A 23,452-nucleotide genomic window follows, 5' to 3' on the forward strand; every position below is an offset into this window, starting at 1 on the left:
TAATCAGATAAGGAATAAAGTTGTAAAGAATCAATGAAAATTGAAAGTGAACATTTTAGATAGCAAGAAATAGCTCTAATCTTTTAGCATTGGATTTTTCAACGTAAAGGTACATTGTGTTCAAGGTGTGAATGGATGGCCTTCAGCTCTTCTAATGCTTCTACAATTCAATTTGCAAAAATATATATTTTGGCTTTTAAAAAGATACAAAGATGATGTGCAATTAGTGACGTGATGATGGAGATTCTGGGTTTAGAAAGGTTGAACTTTATGCCTTTGATGGTTTGGTCAATCTAGATTATGATGTAACGATGTAAGAATTAGGGTGTTAAGTGCAGGATACCCACATGTAACCTATTGTTAAAAACCTAATGCTAGGGCACCTCACTATCACTAATCCTACATTAGCAGGAGCTGAAGAGCTCAGAGACCAAAGCTGATCTCTGGTTACATTCTGAGGTCATTCAAAAAATAGCACCATATTAAAAAGTGTTCATTATGCAAAATAGAAACATCTGCAAAATACATATTGCATTCATTACTACATTGTGGAATCTCATTTGTGTTATATAGTAGCATTGTTTTAACATCTATCATCAGGGAGGGCAGACTAAGTGGTTTGATCACCAAAAAAGTAAACTAGGCACCTGACAACCAAACCGTAAAACAAAAAGAATGCATATTTTTACAGAACTAAAAGTTACCTATGGGCTGTGCTCTATATGTATGTATGTTTAGTTGCTTTTCAAAATATTGCCCCATTTTTATGTTTAGACCAATTGTGAAACTGGACAAGGCATACATTGGCATACTATGTAAATGATTGTATCTCATGATGAACACACATACTTGAGACCAATGAAAGAATTGTGCATACCCACATGGCATGATGATAAAAAAAGATGCTCAAATGTACACAAAATATTCTGGGCAGCTATCTGTGAAGACACACAGTGAAAGAGTGGTTTTATATAGATTTTATATGTGTTTGCTGTTGTGGGGGGCGGGGGGGGGGGGGGTCACATCGCCTGAGCTAAATAACTGCATGTGCCTTTGTATCTGTAAGGTGTAATGCTACATTGACTACCTCATTGGATGTAGGTGGAGCTGGGTGTGAATATGAAGTTATGAAAATCATTTCCATTAAAATAGCAAATTAAGTTTTTGTTCTCCCACACAGGGAACATTTTGGCTCATTATGTTTTCATGTGCTTTGCCTCTGGCTTAATTATCTCCTAAAATCTCTCACCATTGCACATCCCAGAGCACACAGCAGACCCGTTATTATGTATGAACGTCCAGTTGCATGATTTGTTTTTCCTAATTAAATAAAAGCCTGACAGGACTGGCATCCTCTGTAACATGGCAACAAAAGAGAAGCGGAGATACAACGGGCAGCGTTCTCTACGGGACTTTTAATGTATCCAGGATGCAAGCTTTCAGTTCTCATAGTCTATGCTTCATTTGTTCTGCGGCCAGGGACACAGCTTGGAGAAAGAATTTTTTTTTATTTTTTTTTAATCGCTTGCATAAATCATCTATGTATGATAAGAAAAATTCTAGACTTTAACTCTGGTAACTGCAGGAATAGAACAGTTCATCACAAGGAAGTCTAGCTTTTTTTTTTTTTTTTTTTTGAGATTGCCATGATTGCTTAGTGAAGGTCTATTACCTTCCAGTTTGTTTTTCTGTCACGAATGCTGTATGACCCAACACACAGAACTATGTAACATATACTAATACAGAAAATGAACAAGGACAACGTACACTATGTCTTAGAATGGCTGGGCTTAACATAAAAGAGAATAGTCAAAAAACAAGCCGAGGTCAGGGACACAGTAAGAGACAGATAGAGAAATCTAGCCACGGGTCAAGGATACCAAAAATAGGGAAAGACACAGTCAAGCCGCAGCGGCCGGCATCTCTTAGAACGCCGCACCGGCTGGGGATTGAAGCACAAGAGGATTGGGCAGCGATCCACCGCAGCCCAGCAAAGGAAATGTTATTTATTTTGGTGTGCCCACCCTGATCATGTGCGGTCTCGCCGGCACGAAAGCCATGTGCTGTGCCTTTTTTTTTTTCCAAATGCACCTCACTTTTGCCTCCACATACTCTCTCGACCAACAACTTTTACCTCTTTTCTAATTCCAGTTCTCTAGGTCTTTATGTGGACTTCACCTGTTTTCTGTTATTCATTTTTTAATCAGTCAAACATTCCTACACATTTCACAGTTTAAAAAGCTATTGCCTGTACAGATATCTGGTGACCAGTTCCTTTACTGAGCTCAACTTTTAGCTGTTCAATCCTCTACTGAAAATTCTATAGGAAAATTCTATATTATCACCAGGCTATTAGGCTGGAATAACTATTTTAACACGTTTAGTTTTTTCTTTCTTTTAAAACTGTGAAACATATGATCTTAAAAGCTACACCATATTTCCTAGGGGGATTCATCTCCCCCCCCCCTTCCCCTGTGTGTTCCTACTTCCATATCTCAAACCTTCTCTGCCAGTCCACACACCTGTAATATTTTATTTCAACATTCCTTCTTACTTGATAATAATAGATGTGTAACCTGCGTATGCTGAGCAGTTAATCAAGGACAGGATTTAAAATCAAGTAGGAATAATATAATCTCTTGCCTATTGTTTCTGTCTTTGTAAACACATTCAACATGTCACCAAGATGTCTCTCATTAATAACACATTTTAATTAAAAACAAATCTTCATGTAAGGTAATTAACATACCTAAATCGTTTTTAGTGCATAGTGACTAATTATTGTTTTATGCTAAAATGCTTGTCAGATACTCAATTAGGTGGTTTCCTACAACTTTTTGTTTAGCATAATTTTATTGTTTTTAGATATTTTGTTGCAGGTGTCAATTTCCAGAATGATTGCCTAGCTAAATACAGGCATTCCTGACTAAGGACCTGCTGGTCCAAAACGCGTAAGGAGTTTTATTAAATGTTTTTTATCCCCCTGTTTTGTTGATTGCTGTCAGGGTACCTGAAGTCTCTACCTCCGAGAGAGGTAGAGACTTAGACGTTCATCCGTCCGGACGCCATGTTTCCTCTGTTCCTCGCGGTCGACCCGGTCACACAAACGCCGGCCGCGAGGGAGTCTCTTCCTTTTGTAGCATGGTGCCCGGAGGCCGACGTCATCACGCCAATCCGGAACGACCTGTCACTCAGTCCGAGACAGACTAATCAGGTTTCGTCGGAGGCGTGTCTATCCTCTCTAGCCAGGGTATTTAAACATACTTCGCCCTGTTGCTCATTGCCCTGTCGTGGTTCTAGCCTGTCTAGTCACACAGTGCTCTGGTGTTTCTCAGTTATCCTTTTGGTTTCGACCCGGCTTGTTTCCTTACTCTGTTTACCTCCGTTATCCTTGACCCGGCTTGTTCCTCGCTTACCTGTCTTCTCGTTCCCTCGACCTCGGCTTGTCTCTGACCATTCTCTATACTCTCTGTACGTTAGCCCGGCCATTCTAAGGACCGGTATACGTACCCTGTACCTGTTTGTACTTTGCGTGTTGGATCCCTGTCCCGATCCTGACATTACGACAGGGCCAATGGATCCTGCAGGTACAAACAGTCAGGTTGGTTCCTCTGATTCCAGGTTTGACGCCATGGAACACAGAATGGACCAAATGGCCTTAGCACTACAGGCATTGTTGTCTCGTGCTAATAATCCTCCAGAGGAGACGCGTCCTACTCCTATTTCCTCTGTAGGTTCAGGCCTAGAGGTAGCTACTGTAGGTGCCTCTTCCCGTGTTACTCCACCTGTACGTTATGGTGGGTCACCTGAGAAGTGTCGTGGTTTTTTAAACCAGATCAGCATTCACTTTGAATTGCAACCTCGCTCCTATCCTACCGATAGGGCAAAGGTTGGGTTTATTATCACCTTACTCATTGAGAAAGCTCTGAGATGGGCTAACCCATTATGGGAGAACGATAACCCGTTGGTATACAATTATACTGCCTTTGTAGCTGCTTTTAGAAGAACTTTTGACCCCCCTGGTAGAAAGGTCAATGCAGCCAGATTACTGTTGCGCCTGAGACAGGAGAACCGAACATTAGTGGATTATGCACTAGAGTTCAGGTCTCTGGCGTCAGAAGTTAAGTGGAATGAACAGGCTTATATGGATGTATTCTTGAACGGGTTATCAGATGTTATCCTTGACGAAATTGCTACTAGGGAGCTACCAGAGAATTTAGAGGACTTAATTTCGTTCATTTCTCGTATTGATGAACGTATAAGAGAAAGACAGAACACTCGAGAGAGGAACCTAAGACCTGCCTTTAAATTAGCACCTGCATTTCTAAGTCCTGAGTCCAATACCTCACTAATTCCTGAACCTATGCAGATAGGCAATACTCATCTCTCAGAAGAGGAGAGACTGTACAGGAGAAGGGAGGGATTGTGTATGTATTGTGGAGTCAGAGGTCATTTACGCCTGAATTGTCCTGTTCGCTCGGGAAACGCCCGCACCTAAGTTTCTCTAGAGGACAGGCCTTGGGTGTTTCTATTTTGTCCTCTACGCATAATTACAAAAATCACAGGCTTTTACTACCAGTCTCTTTAACATGGAAGAAGGAAGTACTTAAGACCGTGGCATTGATAGATTCCGGCGCTGCTGAGAATTTTATCGATCAAGCCTTTGCCACTAAGCACACTATTCCTTCCCAGTTAAGAGAGACCCCCTTGGCCGTTGAGGCCATTGATGGTAGACCACTACTCGAGCCTGTTATTACTCGTGAGACTATATCCATGAGCCTGTCTGTTGGTATCTTACACGAGGAGAGTATATCTCTTATGCTTATTTCGTCCCCTTCCGTTCCCATAGTCCTGGGGTATCCATGGTTAAAGAGACATAACCCTACTATCGATTGGGAGTTAGGGGAGATACTCTCGTGGGGTCAGGGTTGTCAGGAGAGGTGTTTACAGAAGGTATCCCCTTTGGCTGTAATTTACACACCTGACACTACTACCCAGCCTAAAGAGAGACAGATACCTCCTTTGTACATGGACTTAAAGGCAGTATTCGATAAAAAGAACGCTGATACTCTACCTCCACACAGGTCCTTTGATTGTAAAATTAACCTATTACCTGGTACCATGCCTCCTAGGGGTAATGTATACCCTCTATCCACTAAAGAGAATGCTGTTTTAGAGGAGTATATTCAGGAGAATTTAGACAAGGGATTTATCAGGAGATCCTCATCTCCTGCCGGGGCTGGGTTCTTTTTTGTTAAGAAGAAGGATGGGTCACTCAGACCTTGTATCGATTATCGAGGGTTGAATAAAATAACCATCAGGAATGCCTATCCTATCCCCTTGATTACAGAACTCTTTGATCGGTTAAAGGGCTCTAAGATTTTCACCAAGTTGGACCTCAGAGGGGCGTACAACTTGGTGAGAATTCAGCAAGGCCATGAGTGGAAGACAGCGTTTAATACCCGCTATGGTCATTATGAGTATACGGTCATGCCTTTTGGTCTCTGTAACGCACCTGCAGTTTTCCAAGATTTGATTAACGAAGTTCTTAGGGAATTTCAACATGATTGTGTTATTGTCTACCTGGATGACATACTCATACACTCTAAAGAGATTGAGACCCACCATCGACAAGTCAGACAGGTATTACACAAACTTTTACAACATGGTTTGTACTGTAAACTTGAGAAATGCAGTTTTGACCAGACCCAGATAGACTTTCTTGGATACGTGATTTCTGGGGAGGGCTTTAAGATGGATCCTGACAAACTCCAGTCTATTTTAGATTGGCCATTGCCTCAGGGACTCAAAGCTATTCAGAGATTTATTGGCTTCTCTAATTATTATAGACGCTTCATTAAGGGCTACTCGTCTATTATTGCGCCCATCACCAATATGACCAAACAAGGGGCGGATACTAAGACATGGTCTACTGATGCTCTAGCTGCTTTCGAGAGTCTCAAAGAACTTTTTGCTTCTGCTCCAATACTAGTCCATCCGGATACGACCTTACCGTTCCTGCTCGAGGTCGATGCCTCTGAGACAGGAGTAGGGGCGGTTCTGTCACAAAGATTGGGGGTAGATAAACCATTGCACCCATGTGGTTTTTTTTCTAAGAAACTTTCGGGCCCTGAGAGCAGATATGACATCGGCGACAGAGAACTCTTAGCAGTCATTAAAGCCTTAAAGGAATGGAGACATTTATTAGAGGGAACCTTACACCCTATTACTATCCTGACGGACCACAAGAACTTGTCCTACATTGGGGAGGCTAAGCGCCTGTCCTCTAGGCAGGCTCGTTGGTCCTTATTCCTGACTCACTTCAACTATGTGCTGACTTATAGACCTGGTTCAAAAAATTCTAAAGCCGATGCCTTATCTCGCCAGTATGAACCTTCTACTGTACCTGAGCCGGTCCTTTCCTCTATAGTTCCGAAATGCAATATTGTTGCTAATACGAATCTCAGGATTCATTCTCCGTTACTGGCCGAGATCGTTAAGCTACAACATTTAGCACCTAGACAGACTCCTGTGGGTCGACATTTCGTTCCTCCTGCTCTTCAACTGGAACTGTTGCAGTGTTTCCATAACAGCAAGATGGCGGGACATCCTGGTATTCGCAAGACTTTTGCGTTGATCTCTAAGGATTTCTGGTGGCCTGCTTTACGTAGGGATACTAAAGATTTCATCGCTGCATGTGAGGTTTGTACTAAGACCAAACAACCTCATACGCTTCCTTGTGGATTCCTGCACCCCTTAGAAGTTCCAGAGAAGCCGTGGTCCTGCTTGGCCATGGACTTTATTGTCGATCTGCCTATCTCTAAAAAACAGACTGTTATCCTCACCGTGGTTGACAGATTCACTAAGATGGCACACTTCATTCCTCTGCCTAAACTTCCATCTTCTCCCGAATTGGCCGAGATATTCGCTAGGGAGATTTTTCGCCTACATGGGATACCCTCTCAAATTGTGTCTGACAGGGGTTCCCAATTTATTTCCCGTTTTTGGAGGTCCTTCTGTTCGCAACTTGGTATCAAATTGAACTTTTCTTCTGCCTATCACCCTCAGTCTAATGGAGCTGCTGAACGTACCAACCAGAAAATTGAACAATATTTGCGATGTTTTGTTTCCGAACACCAGGATGATTGGGTCGGTTTGATTCCTTGGGCGGAGTTTGCACACAACAATCTCGTTTGCGATTCTACTCATTCAAGCCCCTTCTTCATGAATTATGGCTTTCACCCGTCTATTCTTCCTTCGGCTTCTCCTTCCCAGGGGGTGCCGTCGGTTGATGTTCATGTTGCTAATTTGAGGAAGTTGTGGGATCAAACTCGGCAAATCCTTACGCACAATTCTATGCTGGTTAAGAAACATGCTGATAAACGTAGAAGGGCGGCTCCGCTCTTTGTTCCGGGTGATAGGGTATGGTTGAGCACGAGGAACATCCGTTTAAAGGTGCCCTCCATGAAGTTCGCTCCCCGTTATATTGGACCTTACAGGGTGTTGTCTCGTATCAATCCAGTTGCGTATCGTCTAGCTCTTCCTGATACCTTACGCATCCCTAACTCGTTTCATGTGTCGTTGCTGAAACCTCTTATTTGTAACAGGTTCTCCTCCACAACAGCCCCTCCTTGTCCTGTTCAGGTGGAGGGTCAGGAGGAGTATGAGGTTAACTCTATTATTGATTCTCGTATCTCCCGGGGGAAAGTACAATATCTGGTCGATTGGAAGGGATACGGTCCTGAGGAGAGGAGTTGGGTACCTCAGGAGGATGTTCATGCTCCTCGTCTCCGCAGGGCGTATCACTCTCGCTTTCCATCTCGTCCCGGTTCTTTCCGCCCGGTGGGCGTATCTGAGGGGGGGGGTACTGTCAGGGTACCTGAAGTCTCTACCTCCGAGAGAGGTAGAGACTTAGACGTTCATCCGTCCGGACGCCATGTTTCCTCTGTTCCTCGCGGTCGACCCGGTCACACAAACGCCGGCCGCGAGGGAGTCTCTTCCTTTTGTAGCATGGTGCCCGGAGGCCGACGTCATCACGCCAATCCGGAACGACCTGTCACTCAGTCCGAGACAGACTAATCAGGTTTCGTCGGAGGCGTGTCTATCCTCTCTAGCCAGGGTATTTAAACATACTTCGCCCTGTTGCTCATTGCCCTGTCGTGGTTCTAGCCTGTCTAGTCACACAGTGCTCTGGTGTTTCTCAGTTATCCTTTTGGTTTCGACCCGGCTTGTTTCCTTACTCTGTTTACCTCCGTTATCCTTGACCCGGCTTGTTCCTCGCTTACCTGTCTTCTCGTTCCCTCGACCTCGGCTTGTCTCTGACCATTCTCTATACTCTCTGTACGTTAGCCCGGCCATTCTAAGGACCGGTATACGTACCCTGTACCTGTTTGTACTTTGCGTGTTGGATCCCTGTCCCGATCCTGACAATTGCAAATAAACCTTTATCTAAATATAGGGCAGCAAATGTATTACGTATAGGCCCAGCACCTTTTTACATCTTCGTACTATGCATTGTGATTATAGTAAAGAGCTTTTTCTTCCCATTGCCAACTAGATTGTATCTTAGGGAATGTCCTTGTTATCATTTTGGTCGTTTATCTCTCTAATACTTTCAAAAAGACTGTCTTAAATATAGGCCACAAGAAGGCCATTGGGAGTGCATTTTGGTAGTCTGTTTTGCTCAAAGGCTACAGGAACAAGTTTTGTTTTTATCTCTTGAATGTCTGTCTTTTTTTGTTCTTTTGGTTTTGAGAGCTTGTTCTCTTCTGGAGACTTTCGTGAAGGTTTTGAAATGCTTCCTTGAAACTTCAGGCCATGCATCTAACTAATATAGATAGATAGTGATGGATGGATGGATAGATGGATCTTACGATTATTTTAATGTCTTTAAATATACATTATCATTTTAATTGCTAATAATTGTGGTGGAAATTCACTGCAGTGTTAATGCTATAGAAGTTCCTTTGTACTGTGGTTTTGATGGTTAATGACATCACTCAGAATCAATTAGTCCGCTATATAACAATGAGGCTAATGTTCAATTGTCTGTTATAGCGGCGTGGGACTTTTTCGATAATTTGCAGGTGTTATTAAGTATTTATAATTATAGTGTTCTTCTAAGCAAAGTGAGTTTTTTTAAAAGTTTTTTTATCGTCTATTCTGTTATTTTTTTCTTTGTAAGAAAGAACATAAGCTTGCCTTGGGAATGTTCCTATTAATCTTAAAAAAATGCTAATTTACTGGGGAGAGAAGGCTTCTTAGTTTGTATATTATAACAGCATTAGCAAGAGCTTAGAGATTTAGTCATACAGTAAAAAAAATGGAAACTACATTAAAAAACGAGAACTTAAAGGTTCTCTGCAAAACTACATTTCCTACTGTGAACGAAATTGGCGTTCGGGAATGAAGCTATTGCTCAGGGTGAATGGTCAAATATTCAGGAAGGATGAGACAAATTCTTGGGATTTCAGTGGTAATATAACTGTTCGTCAGGGTCAATGGTTGTGGGCAGATTCTCAGGCTGAATTAGCAGATTCTCTTGGTCTCAGGGTGAATTGGCATATTTCATGAGTCTTAAAGGAACACTCCCAGATGTATAATTACTACTGCTTACTGTAGTGGTTATGGTGTCATGAGTACCCTGATGTCCCCCCTATTTTAAAGGTTTTGCTTGTTATCTGGGGTTCTTCACTACCTCAGCCAGGAAGCTGGAAGCTATCTTTGTGAGCAAAGCATTGCTCAGCTAAGTAAAGTGTCCTCCATACATGTAAATCAAGAAGGGTAGGGAAAAGAAGATCCGCTGTGCGATTTGTGCACTTCTTTCCTCTTTTATATATATATAGACGAAACAGCACTGTATGGGCACAATAAGAAAGAGGAGTATTCTAGAAACCATTAACAGTTTTCCTGTTTGAAGATTTAGAATGCTGTGGTTCTTGATTGGAGACTTGAGCTTTTATGGATACATTTGTTTTTAATTCTAGGACGTTACATTTTTATTTTATTTATAATTTTTTCGGATTGAGACAAGCACCCGTTCTTCTTTCATATTTACAAATATAACACCTGTCATACATGCACTTGGCATTAAAAATGATTAGAGGACAGGGTAGACTTGCAATATTTAATTTGGGAATGAGCACAGGGTTGTTGATGATAAGCTTTAATTTTATACAGAGCAATGCACCAGTAACAGAAGGCCGACCCAATTAAAAGTCTCAGTGACATGCGCACACATGCCCTTAATTATTCTGCCTGTCTGCACCGCAATGGGCATCGTCAAAACAATAACATTCTTTCTCTAAAAGGGCTTTCAAGCAAAAGGGGGGTAGTCACAATCTTATTTGTTTTTTTAATAAATATTGAAAAAAAATATAGAAAGGAAGTACACACTCTGGCCCACCAAATGCTGATGACCTACATTTTCCAGAATTCTTCGAATTAAATAAATGGCCACATAATCATGGAGTTGTAGTTCAGAAACAGCTGAGAGTGGGGGGGGGGGGGGCTGGGGGTGGGGGAGGGTTACGTTTGAGATGTCAGCTTTAAAGTGACATTAAAAAGTTTTTTACCTTGTGTTACACCAAGTCTGAATTATTGTTGAATAATACAAATGCCAGGTTTCCTGGAGCTATCACTGTTTTAAAAAAAGATATATATTTTTATATTTTGTATTTTATTTGTTTTATATAAAATATATTTGCAGAAGAGAAACAAAACACTAGGACAAGAGAACTACTTCATTAGAACATAACAGTATAACGTTTTTATATTACTTTCTAAGCTAGTGGCTTGTTTAGCTCTCTCTTCCTCTTTATCGAAGACAATTTGTTCCAATCTTATATGGGTACATCACTGTAAACATTATTTTAATCTGGCATCAAAGGTAATTGTTTTAATCTCTACAACCACTGACGGAGCTACGGTTGGCGACATTTCCCAGGAATTTTGAGAATGGAGCACAGTTTTACCCAGAAAGATTTATTTTTTATTTTTATTAGATCTCCCTCCTCCTTCGTGGGGCAAAACTGGTTCACAGATTGAACTGACCGCCAGTGTACATTCACGCATGGCTACTTTCCCAGATTATTCTCTACTTCATTGTAGTCACTCAACAATTGGTTGACATAGATGCCTGTTAACGAGACGTCTGTGTCATATTACAAAAGAGGTAAAAGCTGGTCACTACATGGTGTTTCTATTGAAAACTATACATTGCTTCACACTTTACGGACTGAGATTTTTATAGTTTTGATTTATACATCAGTTGGAATATTTCTACCATTATTTTTTTAGTTTACTGTTCCATTCCTTTGTTAACTTATTGTGTGTGTCAGTCGACCAACCACTTCCGACTCTTTTACATCTATTTAAACCACCTGCAGAATTTCAATCGGCAAATAAAATGTAACACTTGATTTAGAACAGTGAAAGAGTGATAAACACATGTCTACTGCAGGGGTTATTCCTAACACACACAAACATATCAACATTTCATTAAAATACATATTAAATACAGAGTGAAATAATAACAACACACACAGACTCAGAAATGTGGTGGAAAAGGCCGTGGTCTTTTATTTAGTTTACAAATCATACCAAACCATAACTTAATCACTTTAAAATATATAACTTGTAACCAAACATCTCCGGTCTTTAAACCCCCAGAGATTTAACACATGAATTACCAGAGTTCCGCCCTATTAGCCAGAACTTAAACAAATAAATCACCAGACTCAGCTAGTCCCTCCCCCTTTAAAATAGGCAGGTTAACCCCAATAAAAAAAACACGACACGGAATAAAATCTAATTATAGTAAGGAAGGGCGGGGAACAGCTCTAATCCAAATCTTCCACAGCTCTAATCCACTCTTTTTCTTCAGCTGTTTTGGTGACAGCTGTTACCGCAGGGCGCCTTATATGTTGCAGTTTTCTCACTTTACAGAGCCCTCGCGGACAAGTGCTCCAATCAGAGCGCTGTCCACACGGACCTCTGCACTATATGTCCGCTGCTGGCAGGTTGTGAGGGCATCGGCAATGGTCTGTGCGATGCCCTTGCTCGCGCATTAACCCTCCGCCGCGCACATGTCAATTGACCGTGTACTGTCTAGCTCTGTGTGAAGAAAACAACAAGGTTATAGTTTGCAATTTATAAAATGTAACATATCTATTGGTTGTATAAAGAATATAAACTTTATATTTTTAAATAGGATTACAGTGCCATGGCCGTATCCCATTATCAGGGCTTGGGGGCCTTGATAACCCACCCGCAGCACTCTGTTTTTCATTGCCGTCCATGGTTGGACTGCATAATGCAGAAGTGCAATGTCCTTATTGTCAGTTTGGATGCAGAGGGAGAACAGGGTAATTTACGGGGAAAGCCCTGTTTTTTTTAGAACAGATTGACAGAAAACTCAGGGACATCAATCAGAGACTCATAGCTCTGTTACCAATACAACAAACTGTATCGTATATGGCCCTTTAAACCAACCCTATTTAAAAAATGTCTTATAACAAATCAGTGTAAAAGAAGAATTTCAGTAGGTAACCATCTCATCGTACATTGTTACAGTGTTTTAGTAGGGATTGGCCACTTACCTGGGTCCCAGCAGGTGCCCCCAACACATCCAATGTTCTGCTACAGGAGAAGCTGGATGTCTCTATAAATAAAGCATAGCCAATTTAGGACCACCCTCCAGGGCCTGGACTGGGAATTAAAAGCAGCCCTGGAAAAAAATTATTTACCAGCCCCATAATGCATCGCGCCAGCATAATGTGCTGATACAGAGTTAGAAAAGATCACTTAAAATTAAAAACTATTACTCCAACATGAAAAAGAGCACTCATAGGCTTAAAAAAAAAAGTGCAGATTTATTTTACGCAAACGTGCCTTTGCATGTAATCAACGTTTCAGTCCAACTACCTTGACATATTAAGGGAACCTTGGTAATGGGACTGAAATGGTGAATGTATGTAGGGCACAACTGTAAAATAATGATGTTATCTTGTTTATTTTGAAGTCCTGTGGGTGCGCTCTTCACTTTAAATATGTTATTGTGCTGGAGTATGCACCTAGCAACAAGACTGGGCCAATATCTGCTCATTACATATGGTACATATTAATGACATTTGAGTTATATGTGTGGTAGGGGGTATCCTCATAATAAACAAACAAATAAAAATCGTATATGGTGAAGTATGTAGAGCTATGAAGCGAGGGTAGGTAAAAACGATAAAACCTGTCGTAAAACCTGGCTCCTCTGATAGCGCTTGAAGTGGTATGATCCCCACTCAAGGATACAGGTGTAAATATAAATTCTTCCATCCGTGTATATGTGGAGATAAACAAACAGAACCACAATAGTGTACACCGTAAAAAGGAGTGTAAGCAGAAATATATAAGTTAAACTTACTCACATGCTAAAGAGCAAGTTCCGGTTTGCTCAATCCAAAGCGCTTGGGTGGTATGATCCCCACCAGGGATATAGCTCCAAAAAATCCAACAGCAGCAAAGTTCGGTGCAATTAAAAAGGTACTTTAATGTTAAAAAAATTATAAAAGTAATACAATATATAATAAAATAAAATAGTGATAAAAAAGTTATAAGCAATACACTTAACGCGTTTCTCCTTGGATAGACCTGCTACCTCCTCCTTCAGTCCTCAGCATTAGTGACAGGTGTGCCGCTGGACCGGTGAGGCTGTCACCCAGCCTGGCGGCTCCAGCCAGATTGTGCCAGATTGTGCCACATGCGCAGGCCCTAGATGCCGCTGCCACCGGGAAATTTCCCAGTATCCCGGTGGGCCAGTCCGGCCCTGCCACCATCATATTTTCATCTAATCTGTAGTAAATGTAACTTGTACTTGAAGGTCTGTCAGTGTTTCAGTGTGGAGCTGGTCATTTTTATATTACATAACAATATGTATTGCACCATTAAGTCGCTGTAAAAAAGTGATCTCAGCAGCAAGTCAAACGATGTGATTCTTGTAAAGATGCTCCCAGCTTTCCACTGAGCAGGAGAAGAGAGGCTATTCTTTCAGATGATATGTCCATCATGCGCAAGAAAAAGAAAAACATAGCTAAACAAATATGTATATTTAAACAACAAGCAAACTGCTGAGCTGATAAAATAAAAAATGGTAAACATAAGGTATAGGCAGTTTTTAAGATGCCATAATGATGTATAGACCATTCGTGATTTCAATTGCAAAAATTATATTGTGTTATATTATCCAAGCTCTGCACAAAGCCTTGCCAGATTCAAGACGATATCTGCTTGCCTTGTACTCAAGCTCCCATCAGACATTTGGAACAGTGGATAAGAGTCTTGGCATTGCCCCATGCCAGATACTGACTACAGTTGCATAATCCCCAGGTTAGGCTTGTAATACGCGGTTGATTAGTAAGGGTAAAAGTTTCTTGGCTTCATACACAACGATATTCCGAACCGGTTCACTGAGCTCAGCAATCTGCATTTAAAGCACATTGTCCGATTACAACATGATATTCTGCATCACATGCATTTCTTAAGAAATAACCCTGTAGTTTGCTGCATCTTACTTATCTCTGAGAAACTCCTACATGGAAACGGATAGCTCAGAGATTTCCAAAAAGAAACATGAAGGCAGTTTAGCAAGATCACTGCCTGCGGCGTTGGACACTCTACAAGCTGTGTTTTAACCATCAATCATTTGGGAATTTTCCATCACTGCTGGCAGAACAGGTTTAAAAAAAATATGAAAGTCCTTTAAGTTTTAAAGTGATGCTGTTTTACATAAAAGAAAAGTTATGGATCCTCTGCCCTAATTAAATGAAACAGGTGGATAAGAGTTTGAGAAAGTAATTTTAATCATTTACAGTGGAGGCAGGAAGCAGTGTCTGGAAGAGGCCAAAGTTTTCTAAAATGGTTTGGCCGCTTACAATGAGGGGTAGAAAGCCAGCACCATAACTACCACAGCATGATGTAGTGGTTATGGTGCGTGGAGTGTTCCTATAAACATGTACTGGTCTGAATTAATGCATTTTAAGCTTGAGATCAATGTACCACTATCAACGAATTAAAGATTTTCTATTTAAAGGGACACTGTAGGCACTGTATGTGCTTTATCTCATTAAACTGGTTATAGTGCCTGGAATCCCCTGGTGCCATGATTTCATTCAGCATTAAACCGTTTTTAATGTTTTAATGCTAAACACTTGTCCCCAGAAGCCCACCCCCTCTGTCCTGCTTTGGCTAATTAAGAAGAATTAGCCTGGGCAGCAATGGGCAGCAGTGATTGGTTGAGAGTGTCAGCTGATTGCTTTTAGCCTATCAGAGTTCCAATTGATGGTATGAAGGGTATGACTACAAGGAAATGTGTAATCTCTGCCTTAGCCACAACTGCAAAAGAGGCCGGACTGTGTGTGGTCATGGACCCTTATTTAGTGTTAAACTGCTCTAAAGTGGTTTTACACTGAGTGGAGGGACAGTGCCAGAGGACTCCAATTCAAAGATATGAAGTGGTTATAGTGTCCTTTTACTATCAGACCATATTGGGAAAAGGTCACTATGCATATTGTAACGTGCCCAAACTTATAAGACAAAGCAAATGATCTGGGCATCAAATAGGTATTGTGCTGTGCACATTCATTCATAATCAGCAGTTATTTGGCACCAGGTGTTGTGAAGAACTGGGATGGGAATTTTACATTTTTGGCCTCAATAAGCCCAATTGAAAACATTCTCTGACTCTCCCTAGTGCTGTTTTTGGTCTAAAATGTGTAACTTCCCATATCCATTCTTAACAGCTCCCAGTCTTGGAAATAACATGGTTAGCCAAATGGTAAATCCTCAGTCCTATGATGCTTTGCTCATCTCTAGGCTGGCAAAGAACCAGGGGGTTGCAGTTCTGTTCTGTTTAGTTACCTCTAGCCTATAATACTCCTTGTCACTCACTCATTACTGGATCCATTTATAGAAGCTTTCTGGGTGGGTATTTGTTGGGCTTCTAAAATGACCGGTATTTGCCTACCGTATAATTGGAAATAATTTATTACAAAACTTCGTGCAGCATGGGAATTAATTTTAGAATGGAAATAATATATATTGTTCCAAATAATCACTGTCAGAGATGTGACTGTTAATTATGTTTCTGAGCTCTTGCAACATTGTGATGTATTGGTGCGACAGTTTTAGATCATTCAAAACTCCGTATTTAGTAGGTCACAATGCAGGTTTGCCATTTGCCAATATTTCAACCCATGCAGTGGTCTTTCTCAAGCCTCATGGGTCCCAAGCCAAAAGGAGCAATGACCATAAATCAACCAGGCACTGCAAAGTTTTGGACTTTGGGTTTGATCAGTGCGGTTTCTGATTATCGGTTAAACGGGTCATTTTGGATCACAACCCATGATTTTGTATATATGGTGCCTGCAGTAATGCAGGATGAAGTCTTGAAACATGATGCTGGTAATTGCTCATTTTCATATTAAACGGGGGATTTATGGAGAATTGTGGAAACTTTATTTCTCTGCATTGCTGTGCCCAGCCCAGGTTCTGACTTGAAATATGTAGATGATAATTTTTAATCATTAGTGGGGAGTTTTAGCAAGTTTTGCTCTCACCACAACTTTTTTTAATAGTTAGCTATATGCTGGTAGAAAGATCTCAACTCCTTGACTAGAAATGTTGCCTGATAAAAACCCGTAGGCGGAAACTGTATAGTCCACGGCTGGACAAAAATATGATACTATATAAAAAAAACAACTGTGCTGCAATTCTAATGGTGTCTGCAGGAATACAGAATGAAGTCAGAAACTTGCTGCCTGTCAGTGTTTATTTGCATGTCATACCGAGAATCATGGGAGAATTTGGGAAACACGATTTCTCAGAACTTCCTAAGTAGGACTCTTCGCAGAGTCTGGCTTGAAATATAGAGATACACAAAAGTTAAGTTGAAATATATATATCATACACCTACAGCCTTGTAAAACCATAATGACTACAATAAACTATAGGAGTTATGGTGCTTACTATATCCCTTATATTGTCTATATTAAACATAGTTATTATCTTTGTAAGGCTCCCTCGGGTACTAGATAAAAAAGCTTGGGGGATTGTGTATAGATATGACATTTTGCTATTCTTTGTATTGTTATTAATGTAATTGGAGTGGCTACTCATAGAAAAAAATATTAAAAAAAAATAACTTAATTTCTCTGCTTTTGTTCATTATATATAGAATGCGCCATATGTATTTATATGTATATATCATTTTTGACAGGGATGAAAAGAACCAGTCTATAATTGTAAGCGGAGAGTCTGGAGCAGGAAAAACTGTGTCTGCCAAATATGCCATGCGGTTCTTTGCCACAGTTGGTGGCTCTGCCAGTGAGACCAACGTGGAAGACAAGGTCCTGGCGTCAAGTCCCATTATGGAGGTAATACATTCAATATTTTAGAACAGGTTTCCTGGCAAGATAAGCACGCAACTTGTACAATGCTGTTATTTTGTCGTCAATTGTATTTCCTATTTAAAGGGAAAATTTAAAGACCATAACCTCTACAGCTCATGGTACTGATTGTGAGCGAAGGCTTTTTGGTCTCCATTAACCTGGTTTGTGTCAAAACATTTTGAGCAATCTGCAGGTAGCTTTGGGTTTATCTACGGTGGCTCAACTTCCCGATCAGATTGTCCAACTTGTCCTAATGGTAATGGTAATGGCCAAACCAGACTTCTGCTGGTGATTTAGCCCTGTTTTTTGCAAACCACTTGCAAATGAAAATTATTTAATACAAATTAGAGGAACATAATTTATGACTCTTCACCCAATAACCATTACAATACTGATAAGGATAATTTAGAACACAAATGAGTGGACTCTCCCATGTTATATTGTGGTTTTTAAATTAAAAAATATAAAAGCCACAGTTTCATATTTACTAGAGCCAAACTGCATCAATAACTGGTCGTACAAAGTGTCTTTTTATCTGTTTATATTAAACACCTTATCCCTTGCCTTGCTAAATATAAACCTATTTGCTAGTAGGCTTGTAAAGTGTTATCTCACAAATATGATAACGTTATTGGCATCGTTCTTTGCCAACAATATTTATATGTCTGTATGAATTTAATGAGTCTGTGTTTCCAAAGTTGACAAACAGCTTATTGAACAGTATTTCTCGAATTGTTTCCTTTTATCTCTTTTTTTTTCTTTTTTTTTTTTTACAAATCTACTCATTTTGCTTCTGTTACCACAATAAAAATCTTCTCCTCCTGCCCTCTCATGCTCGTTCCAGTAATCCTATCATCCATTTGCTTCTTCCACCCATTATCCTCTCTCTTCAAAAATACTTTTTCTACTTCTGCAACTTTTGTCACAGTTTTCTTGCTATCCTGTTACCCTTTTACACATATGCTCCCTTGTACCACCATGCTGTGACGCCGACTGCGTCAAACTGATTTTTTGCATTTTTCTGTCTCATCCTTCGATATAGTGAAAGTGTAAAACATAGAACTTTGTGGCCGTAGATCGTCTTTTCTGTAGATGCAGCTTCATCTTATTGCAAATATTATGCCATTTACATATTCTCGTGGGCAAAAAAAATGGTTAATTTCATAGGCTGCAAATAAATGCAAATTTTACTGTACACATCCCCGCAACACGAATCATTAAATCCCGAAATAATGAAATGTAGATAGTATGTTGAACTAGAAAAAAAAGTTTATTTCCAATTCAACAATTTTAGTCTTAAATTTCAAACTTAAAGAACAAAGTAATCCCAGCACTATTACAGTCAGTATCCAAGACTTTGTAAGTTAATTGTATTACAAGTTCTGAGTTATTATAACAAATGAAATCACCTAATGCGTTTCATCCTGTACATTTTAGGAGCTTAATCATAGACTACAATTTGACATTCATTTGTGAGTTCCTCACAAACTCCCATGTTAGTGAATAAATACAATGGCCGTCTGGCTGCCCTACCCAAATTCTTCCTGATTTTCACAAACATGTTCTGACAAGCGGCTGCTTGTTTCGTTGGGGAAAGGACCTAGGCTGGTTCTTGCTTGATGTATAGTTAAAATAACATACAAAGAAAAAGCGAAATCACACCTTAAATATACAAATATGCATAAAAAGTATATACAATGGAAAAGTGTTTCGTTAAAATTGATGTAATCAAATTATATTAAAAAGAAAAAAAGACAGGGAATTTGATAACAAATTAAAATGATATGCTGCTGATTTGCATATACTTTTCTTGTATATTTTGTATATTTAACACGTGTTCTCAAAAACAGGTGCCTACTCTGCTTTAACACTAAGCATGTACTCGCGGCTCGCCAGGCCGCAAAGGTGTCCATTGTCGGCCGTGAGTTTGACATTCTTTGTTTTAGACCTTTGTGGTAACTCACATAAGAGGAATAAAATAAGAGCTGCTTTAATGGTATTCGATTGGTTCCAATCAGGATACTCAATGAATTCCACCCTGAACACATATAAAAATAAACTAATGTTTGTTTCTTATTCTGTATAGCATACAGTTAGAAGAAATATTGATGCTCAATTCACTATATTGATTGGTGAATACAAAGTTGAAAATTGATGGGATTAGTAATAAAAATAACATATCTACATGATCACCGTCCTTTTTGATGGTGACTTTGATGTTCTCTTGTTGTTTTACAGCACTGTAATGTAACTGTATTGATGGAGGATGAGTTAACTAGAGATAGGCTGACTACGTTTGGAAATGTGAATATGTTTAGACATACTGTTACAGCAGAACTTTACTTCATGGTTAATTACATTTATAACGTTCATATTATTTCATCTAGGCTATCGGAAATGCCAAAACCACCAGGAATGATAACAGTAGTCGCTTTGGAAAATACATCCAGATTGGGTTTGATAAACGATACCACATCATTGGTGCCAATATGAGGACGTACCTGCTTGAAAAGTCACGTGTTGTGTTTCAGGTTAGTATATCAAAACTTCTATATGTGTAAACATACAGGGTTATTCAATAAACATAAGCCTTGGTTTAATTTTTTTTGGCTAAACTTTTAACATTATTTATTTTTTGAAAAATATTTTACTATTTTGATATTTTTTGATATATGTTTCATTTTTTTCATTATATTTGAAAAATATATTTTTTTCTATATTTTAATAATTTGAAAAAAAAATATTTAAAGGTTAATCCAAAAATATGAAATCATTGAAAAGTATATCCAAAAATATGAAATCCAGGACATAATAGTCTATTTTAGTTGCTATGGTTTGCATTCCGAGGCACGGCAAGAGTGTCTTTACGTTTATGGTATGGTGGTTATATCCAACAAGTATCTTTTTTTTTTACTCTCTACTTTTTTTAAATTTAATGTAATTAAATGGCAGACTTAATAATGAGGCCCAATATTCCTTGCAGAAACCTTTTCAGTTCCTCTTTCGATAACATCTCTCCATGGCTGCATGTCCATCCAGAAAACAAAATCTGGACCTTCTGTGTAGGGTAATATCTAGGACAGTCCGATAAAGCATATGTCATAGTGAAAGAATTTCCCTGTCCCTAACTCATTTTAGTATATGTTCATTAAATAATGTGTGTTTTATTCCCGAGGGCATCATAGACCCAGGCTGCCATTAAAAACTATGGAAGAACAAGGATCGCCTTATAAATCACAGCCATAGTGGTTTTAGCTCCCTGTTAGAAATTCTATGCCCACTCCTCGTAGCTTGTTTCTTGTTTATAATATAATTATTGATGCTATTTATGTTTATATCCATAATTAATGCTATAATGTATTTCATATATGTTTGTACAAGGGCAGAGACACACTCAAATGTTTAAACTTTACTCATTCACATCAGTCGAAGGTTAAGTACAGACATAAAAGACCGTTAATTGTTCTCTCTGTATGTAAATGGAACCCAGTGCCACAAACACAGTCCGTATTGTTGCATGCCCTACTGTTGCATGCCCTACGGCCATTTCTGATCCACATTATATGGAGAACTTCATCGAATAGATGTGACAAATCTTAGTCTTTATATAATCTAAGACTCTTTGAAGCATTGCTGGCTCATTGCACGCCATATATACAGGTAATGATGCCAAAAATGCAATCTACTTTCTATCAGATACAAAGACACATTAGTTAAAAAGAGAACACATTTAATTCTACTTGTAGAACGTTACCTTATAACTGTATTATTTGTGGGGGGGGGGGTTTACTATTATTATTACTGGAATTTATATAGCAGCGGCATATTCTGAACGCTTTACAATAATATCAAAGGGCGAGATTTAACAATAAATGAAACAATTACAAAAACTTACAGGAACAATAAGTTGAAGAGGGCCTTGCTCGAACGAGCTTACAGTCTGTAGGAGGTGGGGCGTAGAACCCAACAGGACAGGAGGTAGCAATCAAACAAGGTCTAGTGTAGCAGAGCTGAAGGAGAGAATAGAGTGCTGCCCTTTAGGAGAGAGCAAGGGACAGGTATGTGAGGTAGAGGTTAGTCTGGGAGGCTAGCTTTGCTAAAGAGATGGGTTTTGAGGCACTTTTTAAATGATTGAAGACTAGGTCATGGGCAGAGTGGAGAGGCTGAGAAGGGGCATACCTGCGGATCAGTGAAGAAATATAGGAGGGGCTAGAATTGGTCAGTGCTTTATAGGTGTGGATTAGTACCTTGAATTGACTCCTATAGGATACAGGAAGCCAATGTAAGGACTGACAGAGGGGAGAGGTGTAAAGAGGAGCGACAGGAGACAGCATTCATTACAGACTGTAGCGGGGCAATACGACTTGTGGAAAGACCTATTAGGAGAGAGTTACAATAATCCATGCAAGAGATTTCTAGAGCATAGACAAGCTCTTTAGTAGCATTTTGTGTAAGAAAGGGGCGAATGCAGGCTATGTTTTTAAAGTGGAATCTACAGGATTTGGTAACAGACTGGATGTGAGGCTCAAATGTGAGGCCAGAATCAAGTATAACGCCAAGACAGTGTGCTTGCAAGGATAAACTGATGTGGGCACCACTCACAAGGGAGAGCGAAAGAGGGTGATCAGTATTAGGAGAAGGAAAGACAAGGAGTACAGTTTTAGAGAGATTGAGTTTCAAAAAGCAGGAGGACATCCAATCAGAGATGGAAGAAGGGCAAGCAGTGACACGTTGCAGGACGGCAGGGGAGAGGTCCGGGAGGAGAGGTATATCTGGGTGTCATCATCTTACAGGTGGTATTGGAATCCAAATGAGGTAATAAGTTTGCCAAGAGAGGCAGTATAAAGAGAAAATAGAAGGGGACCAAGTACAGAGCCTTGGGGGACTCCAACAGAGACAGGATGAAGAGAGAAGGTATCATTACAAAAGGAGACACTGAATGAGCGTTGGGAGAGAGAGGAGGAAAACCAAGAGAGGACAGTGTCACAGAGACCGAGTGATTGAAGAGTTTGGAGAAGGAGAACATGGTCAACAGTCTCAAAGGCAGCAGAGAGGTCAAGAAGAATTAGTATAGAGTAGTGCCCTTTTGATTTAGCTGCGATTAAGTCGTTAGTGACTTTAATAAGAGCAGTCTCAGTAGAGTGGAGGGGGTGGAAGTAAGACTGAAGAGGGTCAAGGAGAGAGTTGGAATTGAGGAAGCAAGTATTTCCAGAAGCTTTGAGGGAAAAAGGGAGCAGGGATATGGGACAATAGTTGGAAGGGGAGGACGGGTCAAGAGATTTTTTGTTTGTTTGTTTTTTTAAGATGGGTACTACAGTTGCATGTTTAAGGGCAGCAGGGACAACACCAGAAGAGAGAGCAGTTGAAGATGTGTGTTAAGGAAGGCAGTAGACAAGAGGAGATAGATCTGATAAGGTGAGACAGGACAGGATCAAGCAGGCAAGTGGTGGGTCGAGAGGAATTGAGAACCACAGCCACCTCTTGGCATGACCTATGTTTTAAATGCCCTGTCCACAGACATGTAGGCATACTCACAGGTTGACTCTGCATCAGGACCTGTTTCACTGGCACCTAAAATGTTTCCAGTAGGTCCCTAACACATCACTTTTTATTTGCAGGCAGAGGAGGAACGTAATTACCACATCTTCTACCAGCTCTGCGCCTCTGCCAGTTTGCCTGAGTTTTCCGAATTGGCACTAAGTAAGTAATCTTTCATAACATTGGTCCTCCATGGAGATAAAATGGCAAAAACAAATTGCCCCAAATAATTTTAGGATATCATTATGAGTAATTATGTTTCAAACCATCAGTGTTATTCCCTAAAGTGAAAAATTTAAATAAATTGAAGTGAATCTAAAATTTAAGACCAGAATAGCTGAACTGGAAGCATAGCTGATTTTAGATGTAGTTTTCTGGTTTGACTATTTTGCCCTTAAATTGGAAATTAATTTTAAAATCACTTTGAATTCACACTTTAGTAAATAGCCCCACTTGTATCCACCAAATTAAATTAGAAT

The 23,452-nt window shown here is 39.9% G+C and overlaps 1 protein-coding gene across 3 annotated transcripts in view; it reads left to right on the forward strand.

Annotated features, from left to right (window-relative positions):
* Window positions 1-23,452, forward strand: part of MYO5B (myosin VB) — a 203,947-nt gene that overhangs the window by 84,771 nt on the left and 95,724 nt on the right. For all 3 annotated transcript variants that reach the window (XM_063453850.1, XM_063453852.1, XM_063453851.1), the window contains exons 5-7: window positions 17,264-17,420; window positions 19,823-19,966; window positions 23,054-23,135. In XM_063453850.1, coding sequence (XP_063309920.1) covers window positions 17,264-17,420; window positions 19,823-19,966; window positions 23,054-23,135 — 383 coding nt within the window. The remainder of the gene's footprint in view (window positions 1-17,263; window positions 17,421-19,822; window positions 19,967-23,053; window positions 23,136-23,452) is intronic.

The sequence above is a fragment of the Pelobates fuscus genome, chromosome 5, assembly GCF_036172605.1.
Source record: "Pelobates fuscus isolate aPelFus1 chromosome 5, aPelFus1.pri, whole genome shotgun sequence".
Taxonomy (NCBI): domain Eukaryota; kingdom Metazoa; phylum Chordata; class Amphibia; order Anura; family Pelobatidae; genus Pelobates; species Pelobates fuscus.